The 17,765-nt window shown below is 37.8% G+C and overlaps 2 protein-coding genes across 4 annotated transcripts in view; both read right to left on the bottom strand.

The window, feature by feature from the left end:
* Positions 1-3,171: 3,171 nt before the first annotated feature.
* On the bottom strand, positions 3,172-8,899 carry LOC143281735 (ATP synthase subunit C lysine N-methyltransferase-like). The gene is made up of 4 exons (XM_076587010.1): positions 8,175-8,899; positions 6,893-7,030; positions 5,639-5,689; positions 3,172-4,017 (listed from the first exon to the last, which is right to left on the bottom strand). Exons 1-4 carry the CDS (start codon positions 8,487-8,489, stop codon positions 3,862-3,864), a joined length of 660 nt encoding a protein of 219 aa, XP_076443125.1. The 5' UTR covers positions 8,490-8,899; the 3' UTR covers positions 3,172-3,861.
* Positions 8,900-11,035: 2,136 nt separating this feature from the next.
* The window catches only part of LOC143281286 (metallophosphoesterase MPPED2-like), a 14,987-nt gene continuing 8,257 nt past the window's right edge, over positions 11,036-17,765 (bottom strand). For 2 of the 3 annotated variants that reach the window (XM_076586421.1, XM_076586422.1), the window contains exons 5-8: positions 17,357-17,478; positions 16,411-16,526; positions 15,365-15,475; positions 11,037-13,768 (exon numbers count right to left, since the gene is read on the bottom strand). In XM_076586421.1, the coding sequence (XP_076442536.1) occupies positions 13,611-13,768; positions 15,365-15,475; positions 16,411-16,526; positions 17,357-17,478 (507 nt within the window). In that variant the 3' untranslated portion in view covers positions 11,037-13,610. Of the gene's footprint in view, positions 13,769-15,364; positions 15,476-16,410; positions 16,527-17,356; positions 17,479-17,765 lie in introns of all 3 variants that reach the window. The other variant, XM_076586419.1, reaches the window with a different exon arrangement.

The following is a 17,765-nucleotide window of genomic DNA, read 5'->3' as shown; positions in this document are numbered from 1 at the left end:
TGGATGTCTCTTTTTCATGCTGTGGGTCTTTCTTTCATATTTTTCATTTTTTTAATTTAAAAAAAAAAAGATTTTACTAATGTTTTCTATCCCTCAAACCTCCACAGACGTCTACAAACATGTATGCTTGGCACATTTGCTTGAAGTAGTTTGTTAAACCTTAGCTTTACGTTGTTTTTGTTTGGGTTTTTTGGGGTTTTTTTTTAGTTTTCAACTCTGGCACGCTCCCCTGCATTTACCTTGTGTGATCTGTTTCAGTTTGGTATTTTTTGTTGTTTCGTCTCTTTCAATTTACAATTGGCTTGGTTCAGATCATTACATGCAGAAAGTATGTGGCCAGCCATGAAAAATCAGACTGATTTTTTGAATTATTATTTTGTTTGTTATAAGCCTGGCATGTGTGCCATATGATATATATATATATATATATATATATATATGTATATCTGTTTCATTAACACAGCTACAGTAACTGCAAGGTTGATGGACTCAAAATGCAAACGACTCACACACAGTGACCCATATACGATATACATATTGACACTTATGCAAATGACACAGTCATATATATATATATATATATATATATATATATATATATATGATATACACACTAATACGAACAGAAAATCACACATTCAAAAGACCAACACTCAACCAAGTGTCCCAATTAAACGGCGCTATGTTGACTGTTCAGGACAAGGCAGCTAAACAGTCCTCCCCTTTCCTCCAGTGCGGAGGACTACAGTGCCACAGGATCAGAGACACCCAGCAGTCGTCTGCCGCACACCTCAGAAGCCCACAGGAGGCTGGTGGTGTAGAGGGAAAGTGTAGGGTACTGCTTTTTCTGTGATTGGTCAGATTTTAAAAAATTATATGAATGTTTTACTCAAGATTAAAATCTTACAAAATAGAAATTATATATATATATATATATGCAGGTTATTTTTTTCACATTTGCAAATTATTTAACCAGTGGCAATGGCTAACAGAAATATGTACTCAGAATTATTGACATTGCTTTTTTTTTTTAACAGTAATATGAAACATATTTTTAAATTTTACTTTTTCTGGGTTCTGAAGTGAATAGAAAACTAATAAATATGATTTTCTCACGCTTTTATAGATTTACAGTCCACCATTGACTTTAGATCCCACAATGGCATAAGTCTATATATTATACATATGCAAAAACACTGTGATACAAACAGGTTGGGATAGAAAAGAATGAACTTTTTGAGTTTGTGAAGAAATGTCCTCATGCTGGTTTTCAGCATCAAGGTAAAGAACAGTTGAAACATCAGTGGTTTAGATAGACCTTACTATGCTTGTGGAAAGCTCATGGTTGTGCAGAGAATCAATATCAGTAGTTTTGATTGTGGAACGCTGAGCTGCTCTCTGTAATTGTATCTACCCTGTCAAGTCCAGCATAAGTCAGCTTTTCATGTGCACTCTTGGCTGTTCATATCTGTCTGCCAGCTGTTTCTTCAGTCTTGTGAGCTGACAGTGATCCACGACAATATGGCTAAGTGGGTAAAGCATTGCGCTTTTAGTTTGATGGTACTGGGTTCAAAACTTGATCTTGGCGCCTGGTTAAGGTGGAGATTTTTCCTATCCCCCAGATAAACGCTAAAACAGATGGGCAGACCTGCTTGTGCCTGAATCCCCTTCATGTGCCCATGCTTGTCAAAGATTCGTTATGCATGTTTCTGCAATCCATGTTGGTGTTCAGTGAGTTGTGGAACCCCACATGCATACTCCCTGAAAATGGAGTTTGATTGCCTAGGTGAAAGGGTTCGCCAGCATGACTTGCAGTCACTGCCTCCGTTGGACACACTGACCACATCTTGGTCATGAAAATTTGACGTTCTGTTGCAGGTGTTGACAGTCTCTGTACTTCCTTTCTCTTCAGACACTGGTTTCATTCAACAGCCATGCTGTTTTTGGCTCTGATGTTCACGTCCTCTTTTTCTGCACTTTTCTCTCTCTCTATTTCTGTAGTCTAAGTATATTTCCTCTATCTTTCATTCCAGACTGTTCATGTTCATCATTTATGGTTGTTGTTTTTTTTAACTTATCTTTTTTAGGTGCTATAGCCAAGTGGTTAAAGTGTTGGACTTTAAATCTGAGGGTCTCGGTCTTAGTAGGAAAAGGGTGCAGATTTTTCTCATGTCCCAGGTCAACATATATGCAGACCTGCTAGTGCCTGAACCCCCTTCGTGTGTATACACACGCAGAAGGTCAAAATATGCAAATTAAAGATCCTGTAATCCATGTCAGTGTTTGGTGGGTTATGAAAACAAGAACATACCCAGCATGCATACCCCTGAAAATGGAGTATGGCTGCAGTCACACGTAAAATGTTACATGTCTGTCTGAGTGTGTATGTATGGCTGAAATCTAATTGAAAGACACAGGAAAGGAATGATCACTGCCCAATGGCAGCTGTCAGTCGGCTCTACCCAGGTGGGCAGCCTCTTGTGCAAATGTACTCCAAGTTTGCAAAGCACTTAGAACTTGGTCTGTGACTGAGGATAAGTGCTATATAAGTATCCATATCAATCAATCAATCAACCTTATCCTGTTAATTCAGATTCACACTCTTCCATTCCTTGACTGGAATGTATTCAGTTGACCACAGGAAAGGGCAGTTCTTGTTATTTTCCATGGGACAAGCTGGCTTGCCTGCTTATTCCAGTGGGATGGGATGTGCTGGTTCAATATCATTTTAGGAAGGCACATTTTCTGAGTTATCTGCAACATTGAGCATGTACTCTGTGTGACATATGTTTGGCATGTTCTGATTTTTTTTTTTTAAGTTGTGAATCTGTTGAAGCTGTCTTTTATCAGGATTTTTTTTTTTCATTATGAAGAATTATATATGTTGTAATGTTTTAAAAGAAAAAATGAAATGTAGCTTTTACCTATTGTGTATATGAATATTTTAGTGATTTTTGTTATAGAATGTTTGTTGCAGATGTTCATTTCTGCGCGTGGATAACAGATGAATAATAATAAAAATTTAAAAAAAGACTAATAAAACACTGGTGTATGCTTTATATATTCCATTCTTTCTGAAAATAATACAAAAACTATGTGTACTTTTCTTGTTTTAATGACTAAAATCAATAAAGTACATGACAGTGCATATTTTTTTTTTTTTTTTTTTAATGAGAATCAGGTCAGAACATCTAATCCATTTTGGACAAGAAATTTGGCAGCAACCATGGAACGCGTGGATAACAGATGAATAATAATAAAAAATTTTAAAAAGACTAATAAAACACTGGTGTATGCTTTATATATTCCATTCTTTCTGAAAATAATACAAAAACTATGTGTACTTTTCTTGTTTTAATGACTAAAATCAATAAAGTACATGACAGTGCATATTTTTTTTTTTTAATGAGAATCAGGTCAGAACATCTAATCCATTTTGGACAAGAAATTTGGCAGCAACCATGGAACTGACAGCTCATACACTGTTCATTTTTCGGTCAGCGCTTGCTCATTATTTATCTTGTACTTGCACAAGTACATACGAGAACAAATTTACTTCCTCCATGCACTCTAGCCTTTTGTCATGCAAGTAAACTTGTGTATGTTTCAGGAGCACTCTAACTTAAAATACTATCAAGCAAGACGTTTATCATACCCACATCTGTTCATACATACTGCACATTTACATGTTCTTTTTTTTTTTATAGTCTTTTCTTATATACTGAAAGCACATATTCTGTGATTGGGATGTGTCCAATCTGATTAATTTTTAAGCAAGTTTGACAAGCACATGTTCAGCGTGTTTTCGACCTTGACACTCATTCAGCCACCATATGCATAAGTTCAACTTGCATTCACTGATCACAGGTTTGGTTTAGACACTTTGTACAGCCAAACAGTGTCCACTCCAGTGCCGACTGTTGCTATTGGTTCCCATGAAGGCAGTGGGAAACGGCATGCCACAACACGGCTGGATGTAGGCAGCTCTTCTGACAACTTTTCTTCAAACTGCTGCATCTGAAATGAGAGAAAGATGACACATTCTTTGGTGTTCATAAAAGAAATCAGACAAGCTTAGAATCTTCCATCCATCAAATGATGAAAAGTTTAAGTACTCTGATTTCATTGTTTCAGAAAAAAAAAGCTGGTTTGAATAAAATTAATCTAATCAAAACAAGTAATGACTGAACGCATGAAGCAGAAAGTGGCCTCTGTCACTGATTCAGCAATTTACATGACCTGCAGACTGAAAATGATTTTGGATGGGGATGATGATGGGAGATGGATCTATCTTGTCTGATAAATCATTAAAACATGAAGGTGAAGACAATAACTTCTGAAAACGACAGCGAATCTGACAGTTGTTGAGACAAACTATCAATGCAGGCCACAGAACTGAGTCACAGTGACTATGGCAGGGGCGGAGAGTGTGTGCATGATGTGGTGTGGGGGAGAGGAGTGTTGCTGGTGAGAGGTTGTACACCAGAGGATGTGGAAGGGGGTGTGGCTGTGGACATCAGAGAACAGTTGTTTTCACTGAATACCGCCATAGAATGGAGAATAGCCAAGCTGGAAACCCACATTTGCAAGCACAAAGAATGGGAATCATGTTTTTTGATTAAAAAAAAAAAAAAAAGAAGTTCTGTCACTGGTCAGATAATTGACATGTACAATTGTAGAGAAGGCAACCCAGTTTACACAGCAGGCACTTTAGTTGTTCCAGCTGCAACCTGTCTGAGTGAGTTGTGGTTGTCATATTAAAGTTGTAACCTGTTTTAATTTCAATTATATATATATATACATACACACAAACAAGCATGTCACTTCCAGTTGTTTTTGTTTTTCTTCTTGAACATCAATTTACAGAGGAGGAAACAGACTTGTGTATGCACAAACAAGTCGCCAAAAAATGTCATCTCAATGCCTGAATAGTATTGTGCAATCAAAATAATAGACTTATGAATGCACAAAAAATGTCATCTCCACTTTGTAATGCCTGCATTGATCTGTGCAATCAAAATGATCTGAAAATAAGCCCAGATTTAGTATTCTCATTCCTTTTCCTTTACAAAATGTATTTACTTTCTTTTCTGCATCTCCGTGTGCTAGAATTAAAAAACAACAACAAAACCCTGAGTCCTTAACTCATTCAGCCATGAGCCCAAGCATTGCCCGGGTGTCAAACTTTGTTTCATTTACTTCATTAAAATGGTGTACCACATTCCAGCAAATGCACAAGCCACATAAAATGGGACCTAACTTCTACGGTATTTCCGGCTGTGTCCCCACATATCAATTTGGAAGAAAAGCCGGTCAAATTCAGTTTATTTTTGTTTTTCTGCACCAGTATGGCATGGGAACCTGCTAAGGTTGTAAACACCCTGGGGTTGGACGAGTTCAAGTTCCAGGCAAGGGCAGAACACCTATTTACACTGTTCTCTGGTACTGAGTGGGTTAACCATTTCTCACAACTTCATTTCACTGATGTGCATTGAATGAACCTGTGAAAGTTTCGTGAATGGCAGAAAACTGGTGGGAGGATGTTGCTGAGGAAGATTAGAAACAAATAACAAAAACAACAACAAAAACTTTGCTTTCTTATCTGTATTGTGTAAAAGTGGAAATAAAGTTCACATACCATTTGTTCAACTCCAAATATGACAATGTTGTCATATGAAGACAAATTTGTCTGAAAAATAACAACAAAAATTTAGATTAATTAGAAAATCATGACTGGCACAGAGCAGTTAAAATGTGTTGCTGTCTTGTCAGTCTTTCCTTGCACTGTAACAATGATTCATACTTAACAGAGTGCAGTTTGTTCACTGTCAATAACTTCACCCACAACATAACCGTAAATGTTCATCACATTCTGCAACCAGCTCGCTTCAATCGGTTCAAACATCCCTTTACACATAGAATAAAATTCAAAATAAGTTTAAAATAAATGCACAATGATAAAGAAATGAATGCATACAACAATGAACACATTGACACTTTTATATGATAGCAGACGGATAAAGACTGTTTACTCAACAGTAAAGTTATTGAATGTTTTCATAATGGTAAAAAGCAAGGTTGAACGGCATCTGAATAATGAGCCCAAAAGCATGTGGCCATCATTGACATTCTGTCATCGCTTCATGGTCATATGACATTTACTTTTAGCTGTGATGGTCAACTATACACAGAATACAGGATGTGTATATGAAATGATTGGATTTTTTTTCAAGTGATTTCATTAAATCCCCAGCTTTCCACCCTAAAATTGACAGATTCTTACTGTTTGGTAAATAGTGAATTCATGGAAAATGTCACCCCTGAAGTTGGGTCCTTATCTACAGACCATGACAACAGCGACAGATCTTATATATTCTTTCAGCCTCATTCACATGCAAAGCAATGTATGCATATACCTGCATGCCTGCCAATAAATACATGTGCTTGTCTGAATGCCATACTTGTGTGTCCAGGTACTGTGTAGACAACAACAATATAACAATTAAAACCAAAACATTGATAAAACATTACATCAATTATTAATGTGTACATACAGTGCTTATCCTGCAGCTCGAGTCAATATATTATCAATTAAACAATAGATGCGGCATATAAACTGATAAAGAAGGTACTGAAGTAAAAAGAAAAACAAGAACAAATAATTTTGCTCGAGAACAAAAGTATTGCTACAGACGCTATTCCGAAACTGTGACGACACAACACAGATCCCTTACCGCCCCCCCCACACCCCCCCCACCCCCCCCCACTCCCCTCCCACATTACATGGAAAAATCCACAACATTCCTGATTCTGAAAGCTAATTTGAATAATGTAATTTTAAAACTGTTGACATGTAATCAAACTCTACTTTTTTAATCATTATAAATTCTACCTTCCACAAATCTTGTTTCATAAAAGATGCTGTCTGGTGAAGACCTTGCCGCCATGCTGTCACACGAGAATAGAGTACCAGCCAAGTGTTTAACTCAACTCCATAGGCTTTGAATCCTTGTCTTGCTGCTTCCAGGGTCTGGAGGGACAGAAAATTTACAAATGTAACAAAATATATATCATTACATGTATGTGTTTAATTCTATTTCTATGGTTCCTTCATGTGGCTTTGAAGTAGAATTCATCACTGCTGTATGGTTCAAGCACTGAACAAGCAGAAAATTATGCTAAGGTAGAATTATTAGAGTGAGCTACATGCAACAGATTTAAGGATAAGATGGGGAGGATGTGTTTCAGTCTGAAAATGCTGCACAACTCACTAGATCCATATTAAGTGGAAAGGAAGTTGCCACTTCCTTGATTTTCCTTCTGTTTGACTTCAGACTTTAGTTTGAAAGATCACATGCTGACAAAAAAAGAAAAAAAAAGAGATATATCTGACATGTGCTTTTGAGTTATAAGCTAGTAATATAAAATAGTATAAACCTGTAGGTTCTGTGTTGTCGTGCTCATAAATTTCCTGTAAAAAACATACTGAAAGTCACTACAGCTGCCACATTGATTGAGGTTTGTGGGTTGTCATTTCAGTATAAAAATCAAAATGTTTGCTGCACACATTGGTGAATGTGACTACACGTGTGTCTTCCAGACACTACAGCTTCTGGCATTAAAAACGATACATATTCTTATCACATATTTATGATAATATTATACTACTACTAATACTAATTCATCAACAGCATACATAGATTATGGACATAGCTTTCAAACTGCTAAACTATCTGTGTGTGTGCTAAAAAGTACACTTTTTAAGTCAGCCATTGAGTTGAACTAAAGTATATGATCTGTAAAATTAAATAATTTTGGAAAATGGAAATCCTAACACAATGAAACAATATTTTGAAGAAAATGTTTCTGTACTCAGTCATGTGTTATTTAAATGTAGTAGTCACTAGTCAAGTCTTTTGATTATCATTTTGAGCAACTGAACAGTGAGAAATCCCTTGAGGTCCAGTGGCTTTGGTGAGTAGTTGAACCGAAGGAGAGGGGGGCATGACTGAGGAGGAACAAGGAAGGTACTATTTTAATTTTTTTTAAAGTATATATATGTAATATATATAGAAATAAATATGTAAATATATGTTCTAGTCTGTTGCTGCCTTTATCATCACAGCAGACACTGTGATTACTAAATGAGGCTCTTCGGAGTTCATGCCACTTACAATGCGACCATCACCACTGCCAATGTCGATGAGGGATCCTGATCTTCCAGCCAGTGCCGTGAACACATTCCGTACTTGTGCAGTTGTTGCTGGCACGAATGGCAGACATATTCGCCTCAGAGCTGGCATCAGGAAAGGCGCTGTAGCAGCATAGATCCCCACGAAAAAGGTGCCAGCGACACCCAGAATTACAGCGCCAGCTTTGGTCACTTTGGGCTTGTTGGGATCAGGTGGACATGCGGCGCTGGCTCGGTTTATTTCTTCACAAAAATCACATTTTTCTGGCTCTGACTTAATGTCATTCACTGCCGCCATGTTTTCACAGGCAATGAGTTAAAAATACGATGATGTCGCCCGTCGTTGCTGGCTTAATATCAGCGAGTGGAAACTTGAACTGAAATTGGATAGTAGTGTCGAAGTAAAATTCTGTTTTCACTTTCGAAAAGTCGATTAAGTGTCAAAAGTCTCGTGTCAGTAAAGTGCAAAATCTTACATTGGTCCTGGAATTCACAGCGGGATTGTACAGGAGTCGTGTTCTTACAAGTCCTATAATATTTCTATTTAATTCACTTCTGTCCGGCGTGACGACGATGCCAACACAACTCACTTTCACAGCGTCCTTGCTCACGCGTTTACAAGGGCGCAGACATATTTGTTTTTTCTTCAAGGGGAGTCATTCCACCTTCTAATGACAGAAATCATAACAGTGATTGCCTCCCGTCCACAGAAGCAGACCATTACGGTTTGGTTCATGTTTAAAATTGCACAAATCATACAACAATGTGTCAGTAATTGGCAGCTTCCAAGTATTCTTATTTCCTATTCAAGCTTTTCAAAGGGTGAATGTGTCTGTGTGTAACTGTCTGTAGCATGAGTAAATTCTTTTCACATCTTTTGTTACCCCATCTTCAAAGCTTAATCACCAGAACATCCTTTCTCTGTACTCTGATCCTTAGTTCATTTGTTAACTAATTTAGCTTTTGCAGTCACAAGTTTTCCAATTAAGACATAGGAGAATGGGACATCATATATATCTATATCTATACATATATCATTCGTTTTATCCCGTAGTCTTGTGGACCGTTGGGGCACCACAGGTGATCTGGCAACCAGCATCCTCCAATCCTCTCGGTTATCTGACCTCCTGATTGTATCACTCAACCTCAAGCCCATCCATTCTGGGATGTCCTCCCATCTCTTCCTCTGTCTGCCTCTCCTTCTCCCTCCTTGCACTGTGCCCTGCAGGAATCTCATGACATGGCCATACCATTTGAGCTTGCGTCTCTTGACCAAGGTCAACAGGTCTTCGTAGGGCCCAATGACTTGCCTGATTCTGTTTCGAACTTCTTTGTTCGTGATATGATCTTTGTAGGAGATGCCCAGGAGTCTTTGAAAGCATCTCATCTCAGTGGACTGTATTCTCTTTTCTATTTCATCTGTTAAGGTCCATGATTCACATGCATACAAGAGTATTGATGTCACCAGGGTACGCATCAGTCTGATCTTTGAGCCGAGTGCAATGTTCCGGTCATTCCAGATGTACCTCAGTTTTGTGAGCGCTGCTGTCGCCTGTGCAATCCTGGAGAGTACTTCGGGTTTGGATCCCTCATCTGTCACAATTGCTGTCAGGTATTTAAAGCTGTGGACAGTTTTTAGCTTCTGGCCATCCACTCTTATGTCAGTGCTGATGCCATTGGTCTTGTTGGTCATCAGTTTGGTCTTCTCTGCACTGATCTGCATGCCATAGGCTCTAGAGGTTTTATCAAGGTGGTCCACTAAGCTAGCTAGCTCCTCTCTCTCTATATATATATATATAAATAAAAACTAATCAAGTATGTGTGCATGTTCATTTTATATGTAAGCAACAGAAAGACTCCCAAGTGATCAAGTGTGTGGGTTAATACAGCACAATAGCAGTGGAATCGGACTTTTGTTCATGGTGCAAAGAAAAAAAACAACCCAAAAAACAAACAAAAAAACACCACCACGAATCAAGTTGGGTTGTTTTTTTTTGACTCTGTTTATCCTAATTTCTGAGATTTACCTGAAGACATGAAACAACAAATTGCTATTTGTATTTTATGTACACTGAAGTTTGTTTCCTCTTCTTTTCTTTTTTCTTCTTCTTCTTCTGCGTTCGTGGGCTGCAACTCCCACGTTCACTCGCATGCACACGAGTGGGCTTTTACGTGTATGACCGTTTTTACCCTGCCATGTAGGCAGCCATACTCCGTTTTTGGGGGGGTGCATGCTGGGAATGTTCGTTTCCATAACCCACCGAACGCTGACATGTATTACAGGATCTTTAACGTGCGTATTTGATCTTCTGCTTGCATATACACACGAAGGGGGTTCAGGCACTAGCAGGTCTGCACATATGTTGACCTGGGAGATCGTAAAAATCTCCACCCTTTACCCACCAGGCGCCGTCACTGTGATTCGAACCCGGGACTCTCAGATTGACAGTCCCACACTTTAACCACTCGGCTATTGTGCCCGTCTTTCTTTTCTTTTAATAATTCAAAACATTTGACATGTGCTCACTAATTTCGACTAACTATATGATTTTGACCAATGAAATTAGTTCTCATACAAATTTGCAGTTAACAGGTTCAACTATTTCTAAAATAGTCTCTTTCTTACAAATTTTAATAATTTTATGTCACTAAACAAATATCAGCAAACGTTTATTATAAACTGGACACACAAAACTGCACAAAGCTAGAACTAATATATAGTTCAAATGCCATATTGAATGTCACAGATGGTAATTATTGTTTTAAACCACAAGATGAAAATGAAATAGAAACACACACACACACACACACACTCATACATTCTATCTCTCTCATTCTCTTTCTTTCAGCAAGAAACTGTTGACAAAGAAATGGTTTTGATTTAATGAAAGGTTTATCATAATGTATACTGACAAATAAGAAAAAAAAATCAGATGATGAACAAATTTATACACAGTAAACAATGATTTAACAGCTGTCAGGTGCAAAAACAGCAACAAATCAACATGAGATGGTATGAAAAAAAACCCAACCCAAACAAACAAACAACAGAAAAACAACAACAACAAAAACACACCCAAAAACAAACAAATAAACTTCACACACACACAAATCAAATAATTTTCATTTTTAGATAAGGGAAAAAAGTCTCAATTCACTCATGAACAAAATGTACATCAAATATACAGGAATATGGTCATTTCGTATCTAATAATAACAATAATAATACTGAATAAATAAAAGAATACATTACAAGTGACAATAATGATAATAATGATAAAAGTATCAATGGTTCTGAATCTTATGCAGAGATAAATCAAATCACTTTCATGCCAGTCACTCACATACACGCATAATTCTGATTCATAGGATGAGAGATAAAACATTTACATACATGTTAATAAAACCAATAGAAACTGTCGACTGGAAAGAGGGGGAGGTAGATTTTAAGGCCTGACTTGGAAGAGTAGGGATCTGATGAAGTGAAAGGGAACTTATCAATTCCAAGTGTAAGATGTGGAGACAAAGAGTCAAGTGTGGAGTGTTTGAATCTGGGAATGCTGAAGAGCAAGTCTCAGTATATGTAAAGCATTAGCAGAATGATACATCTGATATCAATTAAAGGCATGCTGTCATATGTAACTCTTTCACAGTCAACAGCAATGAACTAAACAAATGCATGAAACCCAATCAATGAAAATCATGTAATGATAACAGATAAGGAAGAAAAGAAAGATTAGCCAATTCTAGAAGAGGGAGTGAAAAACACGATGTAAATGAAAAAAAACTTTATCAGTGAGTTGACAAACTTCATTATGCAAAAGCGCTGCTCTGGACTCTGATTCTATCTTCATGTAACAACCTTGCGGAGCTCAGTATTCACTTAAAAAAAAATTTTTTTTTTTTTTTTTTTTTACTGGGAATAGACTTGATTGAGATTCCAGAGCTGTTGGATCATAGCCATGCCTATGGCTTCATGAGGATATGATATGAATGGTCTTCAATTCATCCAACACCCACACTGGCTGATATGAATATAGTATGAGTGTTCATACTGCAGTATTAAAAATACACATGTATGTGTGTGCATGTTTGAGTGTGGGAAAGGGGGGAGGGGGCCAGGGGGGGTGGGGGGGGGGCTTAGGGGGGCTGGAGGCACATGCAAGCATGTGAGCACTTGTAATACAAAGGAGTAACTGTGAACATCATTTGGTAATATGATGGGAGTAGCTTTTAGAAGTAGCTGTAAACATCTTCAGGTAAAATGAAGGGAGTAACGTTTAGGAGTAGCTGTAGACATCGTTAGGTAATATGATGGGAGTAACTTTATACACTTTGATGTTCCGGAAATGCATTTGAGTTATCTATTTAGGAAGTTTCCTCCCTTTTCTGTCCCTGTCCCTGAGAGCTGACAACTATTCATACTGATTATTATGCTAAATAATTACATGTATCACAGATGCAATACAAATGTAAAGTATGTATTATTCTAATAATCATGATAAACTACACATATCACAGATGCAATAGACAATGTGAAATATATATGTAATTCATAATCTAAAAACTGTTCTCATCTTAACCACACATAAAACTGAAGGAGAAAAAAAAAAGACTCAAAAAAATTTTTGATCAGGTTTGGATGCCTGAGCTGGCCAAGAGCAGGAGATCAAAGTGAGAGAGGGTGGAGGGGGTGGGGAGTGGCAGTCAAAGACCTTGGATCTGGTGACAGAGTATATGCTGGACAAGACAGGCACATAAGGTGATGATGAGACTGTCAGCAAGAGCAGGTTGAGAATTTGGAAAGAAGGAAAGTGTTGCTGGAAGAAAGGTAGGCAAAGAGTATGGCTCTTGGTCATAAAGTAGGTCTGCTGATAAATGGGCTTCAAGACTGGCTGGTTATTTCTTTTTCTGAAAAACAATCTGCATTCACAGCATGAAGCACAAGAAAAAGGTTGCCTAACATGACATGTTCTGGTGTCAAGGGAAACAGGCGATTCTGTGACTCCAGTTTGTTTGAAATGTCTGTTTTTACCCACTGATAAAAAGCCTTCAGAAAACATCTGAAGATGATCAGCAGGCGAAGCCCATAAGGCGCTGGCTCAGGGTGCAGAAATGTCAGACGGAAGATGGCAGAAGATATTAGCAGAATTTTTATACTCTCTTTTTCAGAGCACCAGCCAGTCTGAAATATGGTCATGTTTACAAATTGTATCAGTTGTTGAAGTTGAGTGAGAAGTCCATGACTCTGGAAGTGAAGGTGTCAGAAAAAAACCCCATTATAGATGGTGTTAAGTTTACAAGTAAGAAGAAATTAAGAGGGCTGCAAAAATCCAGGTCAATAAACTACTCAATGGTGTGCATTTAAAAAAAAAAGATTGCATTTAACATTCTTGGCCTCCATGGGTGTTTGGACTTGTCACAAATTGCACTTGGGAATGTTATCCAGCTCCTTCTTTGTGTGGCCCTCTGGAATGGGGAAGTCGAAAACAACAGCGGGATTGGTTGCCTTGTAGCGCAGCGTGCAGGTAGAGGCATTGATGTAGGTCGTGTAGCCATCACTGGTCACACCATAACCTGAAACACAGTTAGATTTCTTTTCCTTTCTTTTCTTCACCTGACTTGTCAAGGCTCACCTTACCAACAGGCAAAATGGACACTGTTTTCATGTGTTTTGATTTTTTCTTTTTACTACACCCAGCCCTCTGTAATCCGATGTCACAATGAAGAAGATGTAGAAAGCAGACAGAAAACTTTGCAAATGTTATCAAAACATAATGCCCACAAACTTAACAGTCCATACACATGTTTGGTGTTTGGGGGCTTTTCATTATGCTGTGTGATATACCACAACGTGCTATTCTGAAATCTGCACTGCGACAGTTACAATGGCATTTGTCCATGACAAACTTCTCTGACATTTTTACACCCCTTTAAATGGAAATTTCCGCATAGGCGGATAGTAGTTTGCACAGGACAGGAATGTCAGACCCCTGCCGGAGTCTGCACTAGTGGGTCACGGTTATGTATGTGTAATTAAATCCTTTGTTTCAAACTGAAGGAGCTGCAAACTTTGATCCAGCATTAAAAGCTATCTTGGTATAAAAACAGCACCAGTAACAAGTCCTTTCACTTTGCAATGGCATGACTAGTTGAGGTCATGGAAAGAGCGAATAAAACATTAGCATTCAAAAATCATTTGAAGAGACCAATTTCCCATCATTTCATGCTTTAGTAAAATTATTAAAAAAAAGAAAAAGAAAGAAAATATTTTGCACTTGCTATAACCATTTGTGCAACCCAGCCCTATAAGCTACAATTTTCATTTTCTTTGAGAAATTACAGACTATCTGGAAAAGGTAAACAGGCGTGAGGATACCAATATCTGGACAAAACTTTCAACATTGTACAAAAGTCCTTTATTTCTGATCAAAATCTGACAGCCTTACAGCTTCTTTTAACATAAGATTAAGTTAATTCATCCATTTGTTTTCTTCACTTGTTTCGTATTGATAAAGTTGATTTTGTATGTTTTAGTTCACTATGTTTTCAACAAGACATGTAGGTTTAGTGGAGGGGTGGGCAGGTCACCACCACCACCTTCTCCTATTCCTTGACTTCTGTTGATGTCGTTGGGGCACCAGTTAAGATAACGCCTTCACTTTCCTCCACACATCTGTGTCCTCCAAGAGGTAGACAGGACCAAATATGGATGTTATATCAGACGGGTGCAATAGCCGAGTGGTTAAAGCGTTGGACTGTCAATCTGAGAGTCCCGGGTTCGAATCACGGTGACGGTGCCTGGTGGGTAAAGGGTGGAGATTTTTACGATCTCCCAGGTCAACATATGTGCAGACCTGCTAGTGCCTGAACCCCCTTCGTGTGTATAAGCAAGCAGAAGATCAAATACGCACGTTAAAGATCCTGTAATCCATGTCAGCGTTCGGTGGGTTATGGAAACAAGAACATACCCAGCATGCACACCCCCGAAAACGGAGTATGGCTGCCTACATGGCGGGGTAAAAACGGTCATACACGTAAAAGCCCACTCGTGAACGTGGGAGTTGCAGCCCACGAACGCAGAAGAAGAAGAGGATGTTATATTATAGTTTCTCATGAAACCAGAGACTTGCGTTAAATGGGCTGATATGAACAGAAGCATGAGAATGATACCTTCGTGTATATGACCAAAGATGTGGTAGAGAGGCTTGACTCTTCTCTGTATGGTAGACAGCAATTCCACGCAGCCAGCTCGAAGTTCACTGAAACACTTATCTCCATGCCCTGCAAAAAGAGGGATTTCAATTTTTATTCATTTGGACTTTCCCAGAAGAACATCACTCGGATACATGCTAAGAAGCTGAACAAAAAAGCAAAACAACAAAACCTAACAACTGATAATCAAACATGGACAACCAAGACCAGAAGATACACACACACATACACACACACACACACACACACACACACACTGTGTTTACAAACGCAGATCAATAAAAAGGGAAATACAGAAAAAATAAGAAAGAAAGAAAGAAAAAACCTGTACCAAGCAAGCAACTGAAACAGATTTCAGAAAAGGAATTCTGTCCAGAAATAAGGAATGATTTTATCCATTTGTTTATTGTAGTCTGAGGGTGGGAAATCAAAATTTTCTCTTGGACTCAAATAACTGAGCAGCAATTGTTAATGCATCAGATTTGACATAATTCATGAACTTTGTGTTTTAGCACTAATGCAGCTCCAGGCACACTCTTAACATGTGTATGCACACACACAAACACACAAACACACACGCACACACACACAATTGAAATAGAGAGATTGTTTTACAAACAGGATGTGCAGAAAATTTGTTGTTGTTTTTTTCTGTACACATCAAGAAGGTGAGAAAGTTTGCGAATTGCTTTCTCCTTTTCATTTCATTATTTAACTCACTCAGTACGGCCAGTCCTCTCTTCTCCTCTACACAGACCCCTCGGATGTCCAGTGGGTGTCTGAATGACCCAACCTTTAGCTTCCGTCGTCAGAATTGTGGTATTCTTTGTCAACATTCACCTCTTCAGTATAAGAGCCTTCCGCTTGCAATATTTTGATGATGGTAATTGGGGTGAAACGCTGTTAACGTCGTCTCTTTCGCCGTTCGTATGGAGAGAGTTAAGATTGATTTTATTGACTGACCCATTTTATGTTGACATTTACTTGATATCTTTTCTTCATACCTATGGGTGGGCCATGTGTGATCAAGATATCTGTGTCATCAGGAATCATGTTCCATTTCTCCAACAGGGGTCCGCCTCGTACCAGGTTGAAGCCCCATCCTCCGAATTCTGGCTGCCTGCAGACAGTAATATATATTCACATTTGGTGAAAAAAAACAACCCAATTACTGATAGCTTAATTTTGCCACAATTACAGATATATTATTTATCTGTTTATGATTGCAGGTGTCAAAAGAAAAGGAAAGATTATTAAAGAGAAAATGCATGCACCATGAGCATGACGTAATTGAAATATCTTTAAAGTACAAATAAAATTCAAATTAGATTTGTATCAATCTTAAAAAAAGAAGAAAAATACCACAGATAAAAATGTCTCGTCTTGCTGTAACCAGAATAATGGTAGAAACTTTCCCATGAATCCCTGATTTAGCAATGACAAGAGGATGTATTTTCCAAGACTTTTTTCATTACAAATATGTGATTAGAAAAAAAGCAAACCTCAAACCCCCAACTTTATATATACTTTGAAATGCAGATGTTAATGCTAAGAAATGCTAAAAACTGTTATCAGTGCATTTTCATGTTAATATCTTTCTTGTATCCGGTCAACAGTTTGACAAGAAAAACTGATTATTTTATCCAGTTAAATAAAGTCTGTTTTGCTAGGAAATACTTGATTATCTTTTATGTGCTGAGAATGTGTTTGAGTTGAAACATGATACATAATTTTACCCTAACATTCTTGAAATGTTCAGATATTTGTTTTACTTAAAAACAAAATGAACTAAGATGCAGTGAGTAATATGAATCTTTGAAGACAAATTAAAATTAGACAATCACTATGAATGTTACAAGAGAAATAAAGAGGCAGTGAGCAATTACAAAACTAATTAAAAGTAAAGGTACATGCAATTTTTCACACACCAACATGCATACACACACTTACCAAGGTGACCCATAGATTTTGATGCCACAGACATCTATACTGCTATCTTCCAGATACACACAATTGGTCAGCAACTGCCTGGAGTTTTCCACACCTGCTTCCTTCAGGTACTCCTCAAATACCTGTTGGTGGGGACACACATTTTCACAATAATACCTAAAATTTATATGTAAATGTGCACATACACATACCCAACTTATGAAAAAGTATATAGCATGTACATATTTTCATTATGCAAGAGCATGCATGCACATATCTTGTGTCTGACACTTTTTTTTTATTTTACTGACCATCCTTTCAAACACACAGACACACACTGCCCTTCAGCATAAAAGCTATTCCATCTTCCATTTACCACACTGTCATTTAAAAATAACTGGACACAAGTGTCAAATTGTTCAGTGTTGTC

This window comes from Babylonia areolata, chromosome 4 (genome assembly GCF_041734735.1).
Source record: "Babylonia areolata isolate BAREFJ2019XMU chromosome 4, ASM4173473v1, whole genome shotgun sequence".
NCBI lineage: Eukaryota > Metazoa > Mollusca > Gastropoda > Neogastropoda > Buccinidae > Babylonia > Babylonia areolata.
This window is presented reverse-complemented; position numbering and strand designations above follow the sequence as displayed.

Excerpts from the sequence above, each read along its gene's own strand:
- LOC143281735 (XM_076587010.1), bottom strand. The coding sequence starts at position 8,489 with ATGGCGGCAGTGAATGACATTAAGTCAGAGCCAGAAAAATGTGATTTT. Across the intron at positions 7,031-8,174 it reads GCAGTGGTGATGGTCGCATT|ACCCTGGAAGCAGCAAGACA; the intron begins GTAAGTGGCATG and ends CTGTCCCTCCAG. Across the intron at positions 4,018-5,638 it reads TATTTGGAGTTGAACAAATG|ATGCAGCAGTTTGAAGAAAA; the intron begins GTATGTGAACTT and ends CTCTCATTTCAG.